The sequence below is a fragment of the Penicillium mononematosum genome, assembly GCF_028829835.1.
Source record: "Penicillium mononematosum strain IBT 11891 chromosome Unknown utg000002l:1.0-8112719.0:1.0-8118358.0, whole genome shotgun sequence".
Classification (NCBI taxonomy): Eukaryota; Fungi; Ascomycota; class Eurotiomycetes; order Eurotiales; family Aspergillaceae; genus Penicillium; species Penicillium mononematosum.
Genome location: NW_026643272.1, coordinates 5,185,329 through 5,199,431, shown reverse-complemented (window position 1 = coordinate 5,199,431; position 14,103 = coordinate 5,185,329). Strand labels below are relative to the sequence as shown.

At 50.1% G+C, this 14,103-nt stretch overlaps 5 protein-coding genes across 5 annotated transcripts; 1 reads left to right on the top strand and 4 right to left on the bottom strand.

Annotated features, from left to right (window-relative positions):
* Positions 1-348: 348 nt before the first annotated feature.
* On the bottom strand, positions 349-4,982 carry N7519_003787 (uncharacterized protein; the record flags this gene model as incomplete). The annotated part of the gene is given in 4 exon segments (XM_057290565.1): positions 349-513; positions 572-760; positions 818-4,465; positions 4,479-4,982. 4 exon segments carry the CDS (start codon positions 4,980-4,982, stop codon positions 349-351), a joined length of 4,506 nt encoding a protein of 1,501 aa, XP_057151767.1.
* A 480-nt stretch (positions 4,983-5,462) lies between these two features.
* Positions 5,463-6,021, top strand: N7519_003786 (uncharacterized protein; the record flags this gene model as incomplete). The annotated part of the gene is made up of 2 exons (XM_057290564.1): positions 5,463-5,479; positions 5,553-6,021. 2 exons carry the CDS (start codon positions 5,463-5,465, stop codon positions 6,019-6,021), a joined length of 486 nt encoding a protein of 161 aa, XP_057151766.1.
* Positions 6,022-7,847: 1,826 nt separating this feature from the next.
* Positions 7,848-9,118, bottom strand: N7519_003785 (chitin synthase export chaperone; the record flags this gene model as incomplete). Its single annotated transcript, XM_057290563.1, has 7 exons — positions 7,848-8,062; positions 8,114-8,447; positions 8,500-8,593; positions 8,650-8,737; positions 8,811-8,901; positions 8,977-9,012; positions 9,089-9,118. The coding sequence occupies 7 exons, from the start codon at positions 9,116-9,118 to the stop codon at positions 7,848-7,850; spliced, it is 888 nt and encodes a 295-aa protein (XP_057151765.1).
* A 961-nt stretch (positions 9,119-10,079) lies between these two features.
* On the bottom strand, positions 10,080-11,282 carry N7519_003784 (dienelactone hydrolase family protein; the record flags this gene model as incomplete). The annotated part of the gene is made up of 6 exons (XM_057290562.1): positions 10,080-10,234; positions 10,299-10,374; positions 10,478-10,700; positions 10,847-10,997; positions 11,050-11,133; positions 11,222-11,282. The coding sequence occupies 6 exons, from the start codon at positions 11,280-11,282 to the stop codon at positions 10,080-10,082; spliced, it is 750 nt and encodes a 249-aa protein (XP_057151764.1).
* A 568-nt stretch (positions 11,283-11,850) lies between these two features.
* erg4 (c-24(28) sterol reductase) lies at positions 11,851-13,800 on the bottom strand (the record flags this gene model as incomplete). Its single annotated transcript, XM_057290561.1, has 5 exons — positions 11,851-11,862; positions 11,922-12,139; positions 12,198-12,529; positions 12,581-13,618; positions 13,763-13,800. 5 exons carry the CDS (start codon positions 13,798-13,800, stop codon positions 11,851-11,853), a joined length of 1,638 nt encoding a protein of 545 aa, XP_057151763.1.
* Between the last annotated feature and the right edge of the window lie 303 nt (positions 13,801-14,103).

The following is a 14,103-nucleotide window of genomic DNA, read 5'->3' as shown; positions in this document are numbered from 1 at the left end:
TCTCAGAAGAGTAGCAAATACAAGTGGTGTGCATTGGTATCAAATGTGCCCAGGACATCCGTTTTCCATGCCCTAACTAAAGGAAACTTCATAACCTCGTCAAGGTGTTTGACCTGATAACCAAAGATAACCTTTCCACCCATCCCGAAGGGTACCAGAGACCATGTGCTCTGATTGAATTCATGTGTTCTTTTTTTGAATTTGTTTCTTTCCTTGTCATTCCTTCGATATCATTACACGTCATACCGAAAAGCAAAATGATAACGCCGTTGATGGGTCCGCATCGAGATCGTGAACCCATCGTGATTCTGAATTCATGATTGCAAAAGGCGAGAGATAAAACGCGATTTAAGACAGGCTGGCGTGCAGATCGCGGGCACGGCGAGCGAGGGGTGAAATAAGTCGCAGGATTGGGTCGTGCGGGTTGCGCTCAACGACTGACATATACAGGGTATTGAGGCGCTGACTCATGATGTCCAGAATGCGAGGTGCGACTTCGCGGAGATCGGTGTCCTAAAAAGCCAGAGTTAGTCAACATGATATGAATATTTGAGATAGAATAATGACATACCCTGGGGTTCACGTTTTGGAGAACCACCTCGAGCCAGTGGAGGCGCTGGCCAATGTTGGTCTGCATGGTAGTGGTGACAGCAACGGCCACGGAGAGCATGACGATCGCAGAAAGTCGGGACAAGTAGGTTGGAGAAATGTGGACGAAGAAGTTGTCGAACAGGTCAGCTTGCTGGTTCGATTGGAGCCACTAGCAAATTTAAAGTTAGTAGGGACATCGAATATATGGGAGTGATTTGAGACGAACCTTGATAGTGCCCTGCTCGTAGTGACCAGTATTGATAAGCTGGACGATATCCCCCATTTCGATTTCCTCGGGGGATCGCGCGATAGGGGAAGCGACAGGAACCGGGGCCGGGGCCTGAACCGGCATAGCCTGAGTCTGAAGCCGAGGCTGAGACAGCGGCTGCGACATGCGCCCCTGATTCTCACTTGGCTGTCTAGTCGAAGAGCGCTTGTTGACGTTCAAGATCTCACGGTGGGCGATCTCGTGCTGTGGGCTTTGGCTCTGCTGAATTTGGTGGCCCTGGTTCGCGGCCAACAAGGAAACGGTCTTGGACAAGCCACGCAGGGCGGCCGACATCTCCTCGATCTTTGCGGTATCACTCTGGCGCTGGGATTCGTAGTGGTTGATCTGGGCCTTGAAATGGCGTTCCATATCAGACTCCACCTTCTTTGTGGTACGTGCCAAGCTCTCAAGCATGGGGGCAAGCGAAGACTGCATGACCCGGCTAACTTCCGTCTCAATGCGAGGTGCAAGCTTCTGTGCAACCGAATCGGAGATAGCCTTCACCACAGGGGGTTGCTGCATAGCATTGATGACAGCCTTGGGAAGAACCTGCCGCAACTCTTCATTGAACGCTCCACCAAGCTGTTGAGAGACAGCGCCATTAAGCTGCTTGTTGACTGCTGCAGAGGTGGCATCGGCGATGACAGGAATAACATCGGTCTGGATACTGGCTGAAACAATACGCGCTAAGTTCTTCTCGACGTTGTCGGAGAGCGTGCTAGAGACTAGGCGCAACACTTGGTCTTGCTTGGCTGACGAGGCAGCATCCCAGCTGCGACGTTCATCGTCGAAGCGACGATGGAGGTTCTCAAACTCATGGCCAAGACTCTTGTTGAATTCGCTTGAAACACTACCCTGCAGGGTCTGAATGTGTCTGCTGAAAGCTTCATTTGAGAAACCGAAACCAGGCATGGCTTGTTCGGCGGCCTGAGTCGCACCCATCGCCGTAGTAGAAGAGGCAAGAGTCTCGAACTCTCTGGCAGGGGCGGAGGGGACTGGCAGAGGTTCGACACCAGTAGTAACGGATGGCTCCTTTGCCTTGGCAGCTTCGGCAGCAGCGGCAGCCTTCTTCTTCTTCTTCTTTTCAGACTTCTCAACCACGACAGGTGCCGCTGCTGGCTCACTGGGCTCTTCCTTCTTCTTGGCCAACTTGGTAGGCGAAGCGTTACGCGAAGGAGCAACGCCAGAAGCCAATTCTCCAATCTCTGGCTTTTTCACCGATTCCTTGGGACCAACGCGAGACTGGATTGAGGCGGTGTCACCGTTCACAGATGGATCGTCGGTGGCGTATGTGGGGAAAGCTTGGAGATCGCTGATTTCAATCAAGCCGTGCTCCAATGCATCGATAGGGCGAATAACCTTGTTATCCGCAGTCCAGCCCAAATCCTCCTTCTTGATGTTCAAGCAGGTCACACCGCGCGAGTGCATAACGTAGAGCTCAAACAGGGGACTTTCCTCAGTGCCGCGCTTGTCAGTAGCGGACTTCGTGATAGGGAGAAGTTCCAAGCTTCTCAGCTGACCCTTGGAACCGAGAGAGATCTCCCGAATTCCACTCAAGCAAGCAGTAGACTCGGGCTTGGGTAGGGTGTTGTCCTTATCGTTGAGGTCTCGGATGTAGGCTGCCTGTGACATCTGAGGCAGATTGTACCGAGGAGCCGAGAGGTGAGCAAAGTAGATAGAGTTACGTGTGGGATGTCCAACGACAATGACCCCTGATGATGGGTGATAAGCCACGCTGCAGATGGCATCGGACTCGTTCTCGTGCGGGAACTTCAACTCCTGCACGGCCTTGCCCAGCCCAATATCCCAGAGCTGCAAGGTGTGGTTTTGCTTGAGACCAACCAAAACATAACGGAGCGCCATAGATCGCGAATAAGCGCGAAGCTTATCGAGGAACAGCACCGAGGTGGGCCAAGACTTTTCGGTGGGGGAGCCAGTGACAAATGTAGCTAAGGGCACCCGGATCTCGGCAGGAGCAGGGCCTTCCACAAAGCTCGCGTCGTTAAGCATATCATGTATATCCCAGAAGCGCAGTCGGCCAGTCTTGTCCAAGGAGGCGATGACGGAGTCATCATCACTGAAAGCGAAGTCTTTGCCGGCTTTACCAGTGGAGATCTTCAACGCACGCTCTTTGAAGAATTTCTCAGTGTTGACTGTACGCTGAGAACCAGAAACGCCGTAGGTAGGGCTCATTGCTGCCTTCGGCGAAACAACGTAGATGTTCTTGCCCCGACCAATGGCAAACAAGTTGGTGTGACGAGTGCTCCGCTTGGCCCGCGTTTTCAGCTGGCCACCAGAGGTGTTCTCATCTGAGGCCGGGAAAGGTGGGAAGATCAAGCTTTCACTTTCCAAGGCATCCATATCAAAGAAATCCTTTCCAGAACGCGAGATCAAAGCCCAGTATACAGAGCCGCTGACTCCAATGCCGAGGATGGCCTGGACCTCGGAGTCACCAGCCGCAGTAGGAGCTGTGCACAAGGCGACGTTGAACACTCGATCACGGGTGGAACGGAACACCTGTCGGTCACTACCGTCATCCTGTCGAATAATTCTGATGCCACCAGTTTTGGCGAGCGCGTACACAATGTATTCGGATGTAGCCGCAGTCAGCGAGCGGTCAAGCTGATCGAACTCCTTCTTCAGACGAGCAATATCCATGACATCGTCATCACGGAAGGTCGTAAGTTTTCCAGACGTAGCTTTAACAGCAATGGAGATAAAGGGTCTCATTGGGAAGTTGTGAACAGAGACAACTCGTTCTTCTTCCTTTTCAGCACTGTCTTCCGCACTCTCCCAGCTGTCAGCTAGAGCCTCGGTGTTCTCAGTCGCCTTGAGGGCAACCGGAACCGCGGCAGGTTCTGTCTTCTTTGCGAGCTCGTCAACCTGGGTCAAGCCTGCCGCTTCTTTAGATTCAACAGCAGTCTCGCGCAGATGACTAGCGGTCGACGAAATGACTGCTTGGGAGGGTTCCTCCTGGGCAGTAGACACAGCAGCCTTGGCTTCTGTTGCAGCTTCAGCTTGAGGCTCATCGCCACTGAGAGAGCGGCCAATCTCATCTACGAGACGACCAACGACCTCATGCACAGCTTCTCTCTGACCTTCACTCAAAATTGGCGACTGGGTTCTCTCCTTGGGGGCCGCAAGTTCAGGTGTCTGGGAAGGCTCCTGCTTAGCAGAAACATTGATCTTTTGCTTCTGCGTGACTTCAACAGCTGGGCTCTGGATGCCAGAGGTAGACTGGGGAGACTTGTTAATAGGGGAAATAGCGGCCAATTGGTCAAACGGATTGACATAGGTGAACATTGAGTCCTTCGAGTTGGGCGATACGACCGTTTCCGGGTTCGCAGGTGCCTTGGGACTCTCATCCACAACTTCCATGAAGACATTCTTGGCTGCCTGGTTCTGATGTTCATCGACGGCAGCCTGCATATATGGTGCCTGCTGGGTTGAAGTCAGCGCCGGTGATTCGGCGACAGCAGGATCTGGCTGAGAACGGTTGAGCAGGCGAAGTAACATATCCTGTGTGTTCTCATTAGGGCCCTCGGGCTGACCAGACTGGAATGCCGGGGGAGAAGCAGCGGGCGCAGCCGCAGGGGCAGCAGGGGTCTGTTGACCGAACAAAGTAGCAACTCAGGTCAGACGCGGAAATATTTCGTCCGTGCGACGCAGGAGCTCCCTGAACCGGCGGGGGCTGCAAATGCTCGGAAGCTGCAGCTTGGGCCTGCGGCTGGGGGGAAGCACCGGGACGCTGGCTGAATCTGAGAAGATTCAAAAGGTCCACAGAGCCTGGGTTGGCGTGCTGTGGTTGCGGCTGCTGGGGCCATTCGCCCCGAGGAGAAGGCATGTTAGGACTCAAGATCTCAGAGCCCTGATGAGGGGGAACATTCATTGGGGCAGGACTTTGGGTGGTCGAGGTTACCGATGGATGTTGGTAGCCATGCGACTGGGGATGGGGGTAGCTCTGGCCATCGTAAGGTTGCTGCTGAGGGTGCGGCGGGAACAGACCGGGCTGGTAATACGATTGGCGCTGGGCCTGAGGATTATCCTGGCCAGGAGTGTTCGAAGGAGAAGGACGGGGCCGGATACTGGCTAAGAGAGCCTGGAGGTCGGTGGGGGTGGACATTTCTGCCGTTACGCCGTGGTTACAGGCGACCTCCGCCGATAGGATCCAAGCTTTGCAGAGCTCTCAGAAGCTCTCTTTCGAGAGGGTCAGAGTATGAAACTGGGAATCAGAAAGGCTAGAAAGGCAACAAAAGAGTAAATCAAAGGTAAGTACGAGAAAAGAGAGATGAAATTGAAGAACGTGGTGAAGTAGAGAGGAAGGGTGAAGGAGAGAAGAACTCTCTGTTCAAGCCGTGGGTGTGGCTGAGCCTGCCGAGTTGTGGCGGACTGTGGCTAGTGTTATTTCTTGCCCGATTCGCGTCATTAATGAATCGGATTACTTTTACTTCTTCTAGCCCACTTTCACTTACTGAGTTCGAAGGTGGTGAGCTCACTGGGATAGTCCATCAGGAAATTCCAATATATCAATTACGTCAAACGACGCTTTTGTCCATCTATCTGCACCTTTCCGCCATTAGGCCAGCGCCCGCAAAACCCCATCATGTTCTGTCTACGAAGGTAAGAGAAGCAACCAACAGCAACAAGCAGCAAAGCAGGTGATTTAGACTAACCCGAATAACCTATACTGCAGCTGGCTACCTCTCCTTTTCATTCCGACCAATGCCTCCCCGCTCTTCATCATTTCGTTTGTTGCCTTGACATACATCATCCACCGGCCATGTATTTACTGCTCCGCATTGCTCCTGATTCTCTTCGTCTCGTCGTGTCATTGGTCAGACCGATGCATCTTTGACCTACGGAGTAATTGGTTTGCGCCACGCTATACCCCAGAACCTGGCGATTATGCTATCTCGGGCAACGCAACATCCGAAGCGACAGTGTCTGGCGACGGCCTGACGGAATTTGTTTTCGATACTATGAACTCCACCGCCAAAGCCTTGGCTGGTGCTGCATTGGAGGGCGTCCAGCAACGACTTTCTCCCAGTGGAATGGAGTCAAGGCCCAACGAGTGGACAGGAGTTGGGTTGGAGTGGATGCGCAGCCTCTTAGGGAGACGGGAGTGGACTCTTCCATGTGTCGATGTCAAAGTTCGACTATGAAGTTGCAAAAAAGTTTTGATTAAACATGGTTTCCTTGTTGATATATTCAAATGAACCTTTGATTTCACATACATTATTTACGATTCTTGTGTTTTCAGTTCATGTACAGGTCTCGATATCCTCCTCTCTTGAACGCTCATGAATAACCATTGTACATAACCCATTCTATACTAATCCATCGATCATTGAATGACCTATCGTTAGAGATATAGATTCTTCTGCTGTTGTAACTCAACCCTAGTGGTGACTACAAACGACATCATGCGATACTTGGCTTGAAGGGGAAGACGTTGTCAAGCCCTGGTCTAGCCCTCACCTATACGTCCCTCATACTAATATAAGTATTAACGCCGACAAAGACGAAAAGAGCAGAAATACAGCTAGCATTCCTACGGGAATGGGACTGACTGCTATGTATGCACTAACTATGACATGCAATGACAAGATCCCCAACTAGCAAGAAGCTGAGGGCCACATGGCGTTTACCGAGAAGGAGGCTTATCGTCGCCATCATTTGGGCCCGGGCAGAAACCGAGTTCAACAAGCATATCTTCAATCGCTGGAACACAAGCAACACATGAGCAGATCTAGACTCGGATCTTAGTTTCTGTCCCCAAAGCAAACTCGACGAAGGCAGAAGAATATACCTGAGTCACGGAAGTCGTCAAACATTTCTGCAGACCAGCGGGATCGCCATTGTTTATAGCATTAGCAATACACCTGAGTTCGGCCGACAAGTTGAGACAAGCAGCGAGACTACACGCATCTGGGAGATGCCGGACGATATCTAGATTATGTTGCCGCACTGTACGTATACTTTGTATTAGCACTAGCTTGCCCCAATTACAGAAGAGTTGAGCTTATGGAAAGAGATCTGTACAGGTGGTCTGGATGTGAGTATTATTGGCCACCGGAGCTGTGCCTGCAGCTGAGGCCAACCCCGAGGCGAGGACAAGAGCGGTCATATTGAAACGCATATTCAAGAACCTTTGGAGAGTATTGAAAACAAGTAACCGAGAGGGATAGGTTTGAAATTGGTATCTATTGTGTTATAAATGGACGAGCTTACGCTGTTGAATTAAATAGCTGCTTATTATATACACCGAAGTTTAGAAGTCATTCGCAGCAAAAGACATCGACAGTCATCTCTCGGCTTGAATGTCACATTGGTGGCCAATTGATAGATGGGCATATAGAGCGATGTGTAAACCAGAATGCCCAGGGGTCACACTGAGTCGCATTAGAAGGCTTGTCTTTCCCCAATGTCCATGTCGGGGTAGATAGGTGGTAGCATCAGAGACTACCTACCCTAAGAGACTAGAGGTGCGTTCCCACAAAAGCCTTCCCACGAATGATTTGGTCTAGGGATTGGGAATCGGCAGTTTCAGTCAGGGTTAATGAAATCAGGAAAGGCGAGGTAGCTAAAGACGATTATTTGACATGGTTACAACTAAGTACATGGTGAGGAGGCATCTGTCATTAAATAAAATAACGGATAAACGCCGACGAGAAGGTGGTCGACCAGTAGTTGGACTGGGAGATGGAAACTCCAGGTAAATTCATAAAACGTAGATGGGCTGGAACGAGTCACAAAGCAAGGCATGATAACCACCGTAAAGGTAAGAGATGGCAGATGAATCGTGAAACATGACTCAAGGAAATGGGGTATCACAATGTCGACAATCCCAGTTCAAGATCAAGACTCGTAAACAAGCGTGAAGAAAGGTATGTATCGCTGGGGAATAATTAGAGACGTTGAAATTCGCACGCAAGAAACCGACGAAGCAAAGTCATAGATTTGGGATGCAAATGGCATGATTATCAAATCAGTTGTAGCCACCGCCACCCACGGGCAGAGGCCAGTCGTCTTCGGTGATACTACTCCAGAAGGCCCAGACCCCGGAGACAGAAAGGAGGGTGAAGAGGGTTTCGAATAAAGCCCCATTGATCTTGCCGTCCGAGGCCTGGCACAAGTGGGTGCTGATCACATAGTTGAAGACCTGGCCAATTGCGAACAACAAGCCAGCACCGGTGAGATACACTGTTGCACCGTTAGCACATGTTTGTTTTGAGCCCAGTGTGATGTACTTACGCATTGGCCGGAACTCGCCTAGGACCCGGAGCACTAGTACGGCTTCCAGGAGGTAGAACAAGACAACGCAGATGAGTGGGAAGAGTTGGTACAGAACATAGAGGGCGATGTTGCGATTTGGTGCGTCATAGCTTGACTGGAAGCGGCCAGTCCAATCGAATCCAGTGTCCAAGGCAATATAGCCTGTCCCGATGAAGAGGGCCACTGCAGATGCGCTGATGAGACCGATGGAAGCTGCAGTGCCGTCATCAAGCAACTGGAAGCCGACAAGTGCGTTCATGAGAAGGACCCAGCAAGTAGCCGTGATCGCGGCAATGTGTACTGCAGAAAACCCCTAGATGGCTTTTGTCAGCCGAGGCCTTGAGTCTATCCTGTAGAAATCCCACCTTTCGGACTGCGTCGCTCAGCGGGAAGCCGCCTACTGTGAAGATCTCGCAGATCTCAACAATGATGAAACCGAGCAAAAACAATTGCATTTCCCTGCGCACACCACCATGTCAGCTGATATTCCCATAGAGAGCGAATATATCCCATACCTCCGGCCGACCGCAGCGTGTTTCTTGTCCGATCTCCATATCATACCCACGGTCAAGACAATGGCGATGAAGGCCAGCAGAATCGAGCCTATCAGAAATTAGCAACCGTCCTCACATTATTTGGTCCCAATGGCATCAGCCTCGTGCCTCCTATATCGTACCTAAGTTCCGAAGGTGTCTATCCCCACTGAGAGGAATGCCGGTCAGATCGCATGCGCCGAAGGCATCAGCCGCGGTTTGATTGGTGAAAAGCTGTACGCGACAAATGATACAGTCAGTTGAGAATTCCAAGCCATTGTAAGGGGGTTTCAAAAAGATCTCACTCACATTGCAGACTGGTAGGGTTGAGTCGCGACAGAAGTCCTGTGGTACCCATACGGGGGTTGCGGTCAGTATCTGCCCATTGGAGGGTCGGTCTCGAGGTACGATCTGCACTTACATGAAAGTTCCCGAATTGAGTGGACCCCATTGCGAATTGGGATCTTCAAACGAGAGATGGAAAATACGTGAGGCAATGTTGAGAAGAGACTGTTGAGACTTGGGAGTTCAAGATGGGGGGCGTCTTGACCTGCGCGCAGGACCGGTCCAGATCGGTGGATCTCTAGTGAAACCAGGTTCAGGTTGAAGTTGAAGTTGAAGTAGTAGAGTGAAACTGTGTAGCTGTGTAGTTGTGTAGCTGTGCAATGTAGAGCGTACTGTGAGGGGAAATAAGAAAGCTGATTCCTACGGGTTACTCGGGGGACTCACAGGGCTGGCGCTAGTGTGGCTTAGAAAACAAAAAAAGACCTGAACTTCCAAGTTTTCAGGTCGAATTTCGATCCAAATCGATTCAAATCGACTAAAATCGACTAAAATCCGAAATCCGATCAAAACAAATTGAAAAGAGTGGCAATGGTGGTTCCTTGGGTCCAGTCACTAATAATAGTACTCTCTTCTAGGTATTAAGTATAGAAATTGCTGTACAATATATGTAGAGAACACAGGCTCTTGTGATATTATAGATATCTGCAGATTCTCCCTCAATCCAGGATATTTGTTTTCTATTTCTTTTTATTTTTCTTCTTTTTGATAAAGTGGTTACCTCAACTACCTCAACCCTTGCCGAAGAACATATTGGTCGCCAGGTCGACCAGATGGACTCAGGTCACAATCTTAGCAAACACATACAATCTTCTGAACTTTGCATTGATAGAGTACTGGGCCATTGGGATATATTTATATTTATGCGATCATGTTATGTCCCTGCGCTGTACCGTTACTCTGTACTCTACGGAGTATTTCGCATGATACTCACGTATATGTATAAGTATACCCTTAAGAACTCGATCTAGTCCCATTGGAAATTGATTGATCCACGTCCAATTTTAACGAATAAGGCCCTTCTTCTGTAGGGGACCTCATGCAGTTTCACAAGTATTCGAACGCTCCTCTTAGCACACATCTTCGATCACCAATTTTTGCCCATCATGATCGCCCAGATCCAGCTTCAAGGTGCGCCCAAACAGCTCAAGCAGCATCTCAAAGCAGACCTTGCTAATAGCCGGATCATACCGACCCTTGCTGAGCTCATCACGGATAAAGGCATCTGAATAAGTATTTTTGTCAGCATACTTGTGATTTGACAGGGTTGAGGGAGGTGTTCAACTCACGTTGCGCCCAAGCGACTTCATAGAAACCAAATAAGACGCCCTTATCATGCAGGGTCTTGCGGATGAGATCGCGTCCCTCGGGCGGGACGTGGTTATCGTTTTTTGCCGAAGATCTAGAGATTGTATTTAGCAATTGAACCCAAATGAAAAAACAACAGAAAAGAAAGATCTTAACATACCATTAGCATCTCACCCTTGATATCCCCGGCTCTCTCCAAACTATCATCGTTCTTCCCCAGGGCAAGGGTCTTGCTGTGGATATCCGTGGCAAAGTAACACACGCTCGCCTTGACCCGGCTATCCAGCGCGCAACGATAGGCCAAGTGGCCACCAAGACACATGCCCGTGGCACCGACTTGGCCATTGCAAGTGGGCAATGAGAGCAGATAATCCACACTGAGACTAGCGTCTTCATCATAAGCGGCAAGTTTCTGATATACAGTCAGCACCGGAATTCAAGTCCAAAAAATAAAAAGATCCCTAATAAAGAACGAGAATCGAAAACGCAGTAAAGCATGTACTCATGCAAGCTGTGTTATTTCGCTTACCTTGCCAATCTTCCACGCGTTCCCTTGTCCGTGTCCTCAGCGTCGTACTTCAGAGGTTCCGGGCCAGTGAATTCATGGTAGCTCGAAGGAGCAGCACAGATGTAGCCCTGGCCTGCGATCTGGCGTGCAAAGCGTGCCACGGGTCCCGTCACTGCGGGTCTTTAGTGGAGGTGTTCGGCATGATCGCAATGGGGGACACGAACCTTGATAGATCTCGCTGAAAACTACGACTCCGGGGAAGCGGGCTTTGGGGTAGCCCGGGATTGTCGGGTGGAAGACATAGATGCCTGGTAAATCATCAGAATTGACATTATGGAGGAGCAATGGCTCTATAGAGGAGCGAAATGTGCTGTAGAGGGACCATAGTGTACATACGCATCGTTCCCTGTCCATCCGCTTTGGTGGGGACATCATGATAGGATTCTTGGATCAGCATGGTGTCTTTATTTTCTTTTCAAAGATGGTAATATACTGGAAATAAGATTGAGGAACCGATTGAAACGACCTTCCAAGGTTAAGAATACAGATGACTGAGGCACGAAAGCATTATCGATAACACACGCGGGGCAGTCATGTGCTGATACTGGCCAACTATTTCAACTCGGTCTTTATTTAGATCCGTGGATGTCTTTAGTTCTACCTATGGATGTCTTTAGTTCTACCTTCAATACATCAATTGTAGGTTAAACTGAATAGAAAATAATGTCTTCAAATATAGATGAACTTCAGAATCCAGGTGACTCGGCACAATCGTACAAAAAGTCATAAAAAGTCATAAGGTGGTTTCCAAATAAGCCAGAGGCCACACCAGAGGGTGAGATCTTGCTTCATGATCGGTGCTGGTATTAATAATCTATTCGACGTTCCAAGGGTTTGTTTTTATACACATGTTACACCAAGGTTGTTTGGCAGAATGATGGTCTAGTTAGATCCAAAGAAGAAAGATCCCCTGGGCTCCCAACTACCGAGCCCCCAATGAGTCCAAGGAAAGCAGCGGGCTGCGATTAGAAGACATACTATGATTTACGAGGTCAGCCACAGGCGCTGGGAAAGACTTCAAGGCTAAGTTACTCACAGGAATGAACAGGTAAGGCACCTGGCGTTCGTACTCGAGCCAAGTCTCGCCGTACTTAGTGCGACACCGCTGAATATCACGAAGAGCACGGTGGCTGATCATGCAAGCGAAGAAAACAGGGTAGAACCAGGGGAACGGGCTTGAGAAGCCGGTAATCAAGCCCCAATTCAGAGCGAAGTAAAGATCGCACGTGTAGTGGATTTTGCGGGCCTTGCCGTCTATGAGGTCGTTAGTATCGGAACTTGTAGATTTTTTGATATTTTGGCATAGACTTACACCACCCATCTACAAGAATCTTTGAACCATCAGCCGCAGTAAGGGTCTTAGGGTTCTCCAATGTCTGCCAAGGAAGCTGGGGGAAGGTGTTACGGGACACCATGGTACCACGCTCCTGCTGGCGGAAACGGTTTTTCTGGCTGTTGGTGGTATCCCAAACCCAGTAGACGAACAGGTAGGCGACAAAGAGGAAGGCAAGGAAGTAGCGGTTCCAGCGGTATTCAGCAGGGTCGTGGTTGGCGAGGTAAATGGTGCAGTGGCAGTAGCTCAGAGGCACACCGGCCAAGTTCCAGAAGATCAGCATGAAGCCCCACTTCTCATAGTACATATCCCTGCAAAATATTAGGAAATAATTTTGATTCTGGAGCAGGAAATACCCTTACCAGGTGGAAACAATGCACTCCTCACCCTTGGAGCAGGCATTGGCATAAAGGTAATGAGCCATGACAAGGAACATAACCTCGCCAGACACATAACCATACAACTCCCATTGGCGGGCAGCGGCGCCCATAGACAGGCCGAGCAGGATGTACCAGGGCAGGCGGACCTCGAAGAACATCTTGAAGTCGAGGATCTTGAACATGCGGGGGTTAAGCTCGGCACCCATGAAGAAGTCATAGATCGGGTAGCCAGTCATACGGTGCTCTGCGCCACGCGCCAAAGCCGAGAAGTAGGCAATGAAAGAGACGATATATCCAGAAAGGATGGCAACGCTGAGCAAGGGGCCAAACTCATCAATGATGGTGTACAGCTTGAAGACCCCAGTGACATGCGCAATGAGTGCCAATGCAATGCTGGTATAGAAAGACCACACACCAGAGCAGTAATATGGTAGCTGCTTACCACCCATGTGTGGCAGGGGGCGACCCGAGACGCTCACACCGGGAAGAAGCACGTAACACGCGCCCTCGAAGACGAAGAAAACCCAGTAGATAGTCCATGCCTTAACCGACGGGAAAGCACCGGTGTAGACCAGGTCGACCAAGTGTGCGAAAAAGTCGCCGTAACTCTGGTTCTCCGCGGGGCGAGGGAACTTGCCATCGTAGTAGGTGGCACCAATCCACATGTAGTACATGAGCATGGGGAATCCGATCATCATGGATAGCACACCCAAGGAGCCACCGAATTCAAAGTGTCCGCTATAGTCCACCTTGGGATCGAGGCCTTCCTCCCAACCGTCCACCACGCGCGATGCGGACTTGGGCTTGGGGGTGGTAGTCTTGCCATTGGTCGTGACCTTCGCAGGTGTATCATCCTCTTCAATCTTGACTTTGGCTGAAGTACGGCGACGGGAGGCGGACTTTGATCTCTCTAGGGAGGGGGAGTTGGAGACCTCACTCTCGCTACCCTCGAAGACAGAACTGTTGCGAGTGGCACGGCGGCCGCCGGGAGTCTCAATGAAGCCGGGGCGATCCATTTTTCTGGAGGAAGAAAGGATTCCAAATTAGCTTGACAAAAAAGCCTAGTATATGCAAGCCAAAAAGTTCCGGGTATTGGCAAGATATAACCCTGGAGGATTCAGGGTGTGGGTACGCCGCAACTAAGATCCGGTGGAAACTACTCACTTAGGGGTCTTCCCCGTTTGAGAGCGGGTTAAAGTCATGGTCGCTCAATCGGTAGACCAAGGTTCCGACTGCAATTGAGGGCTAAGGAGAGGCGTGACTGAGGGTAAAAAGGAGCGAGGGTGGAAAAAAAAACAGGAATGCCCTGAATGTTTACTTTGTCCGCGGGCCCCGTACTAATGGATTACATAATAAACAATTTTAAAATCACCCTATAAGCTTCCAAGACAGGCAAAATATCGGTTATGTTGAAGTTCATAATGGGGGTATTAGGGTATTTGTGTCATTCGATAGTAGTAGAGTAGTGAAAGACATTGGTAGTATATTCAAACAACATAGAAGAA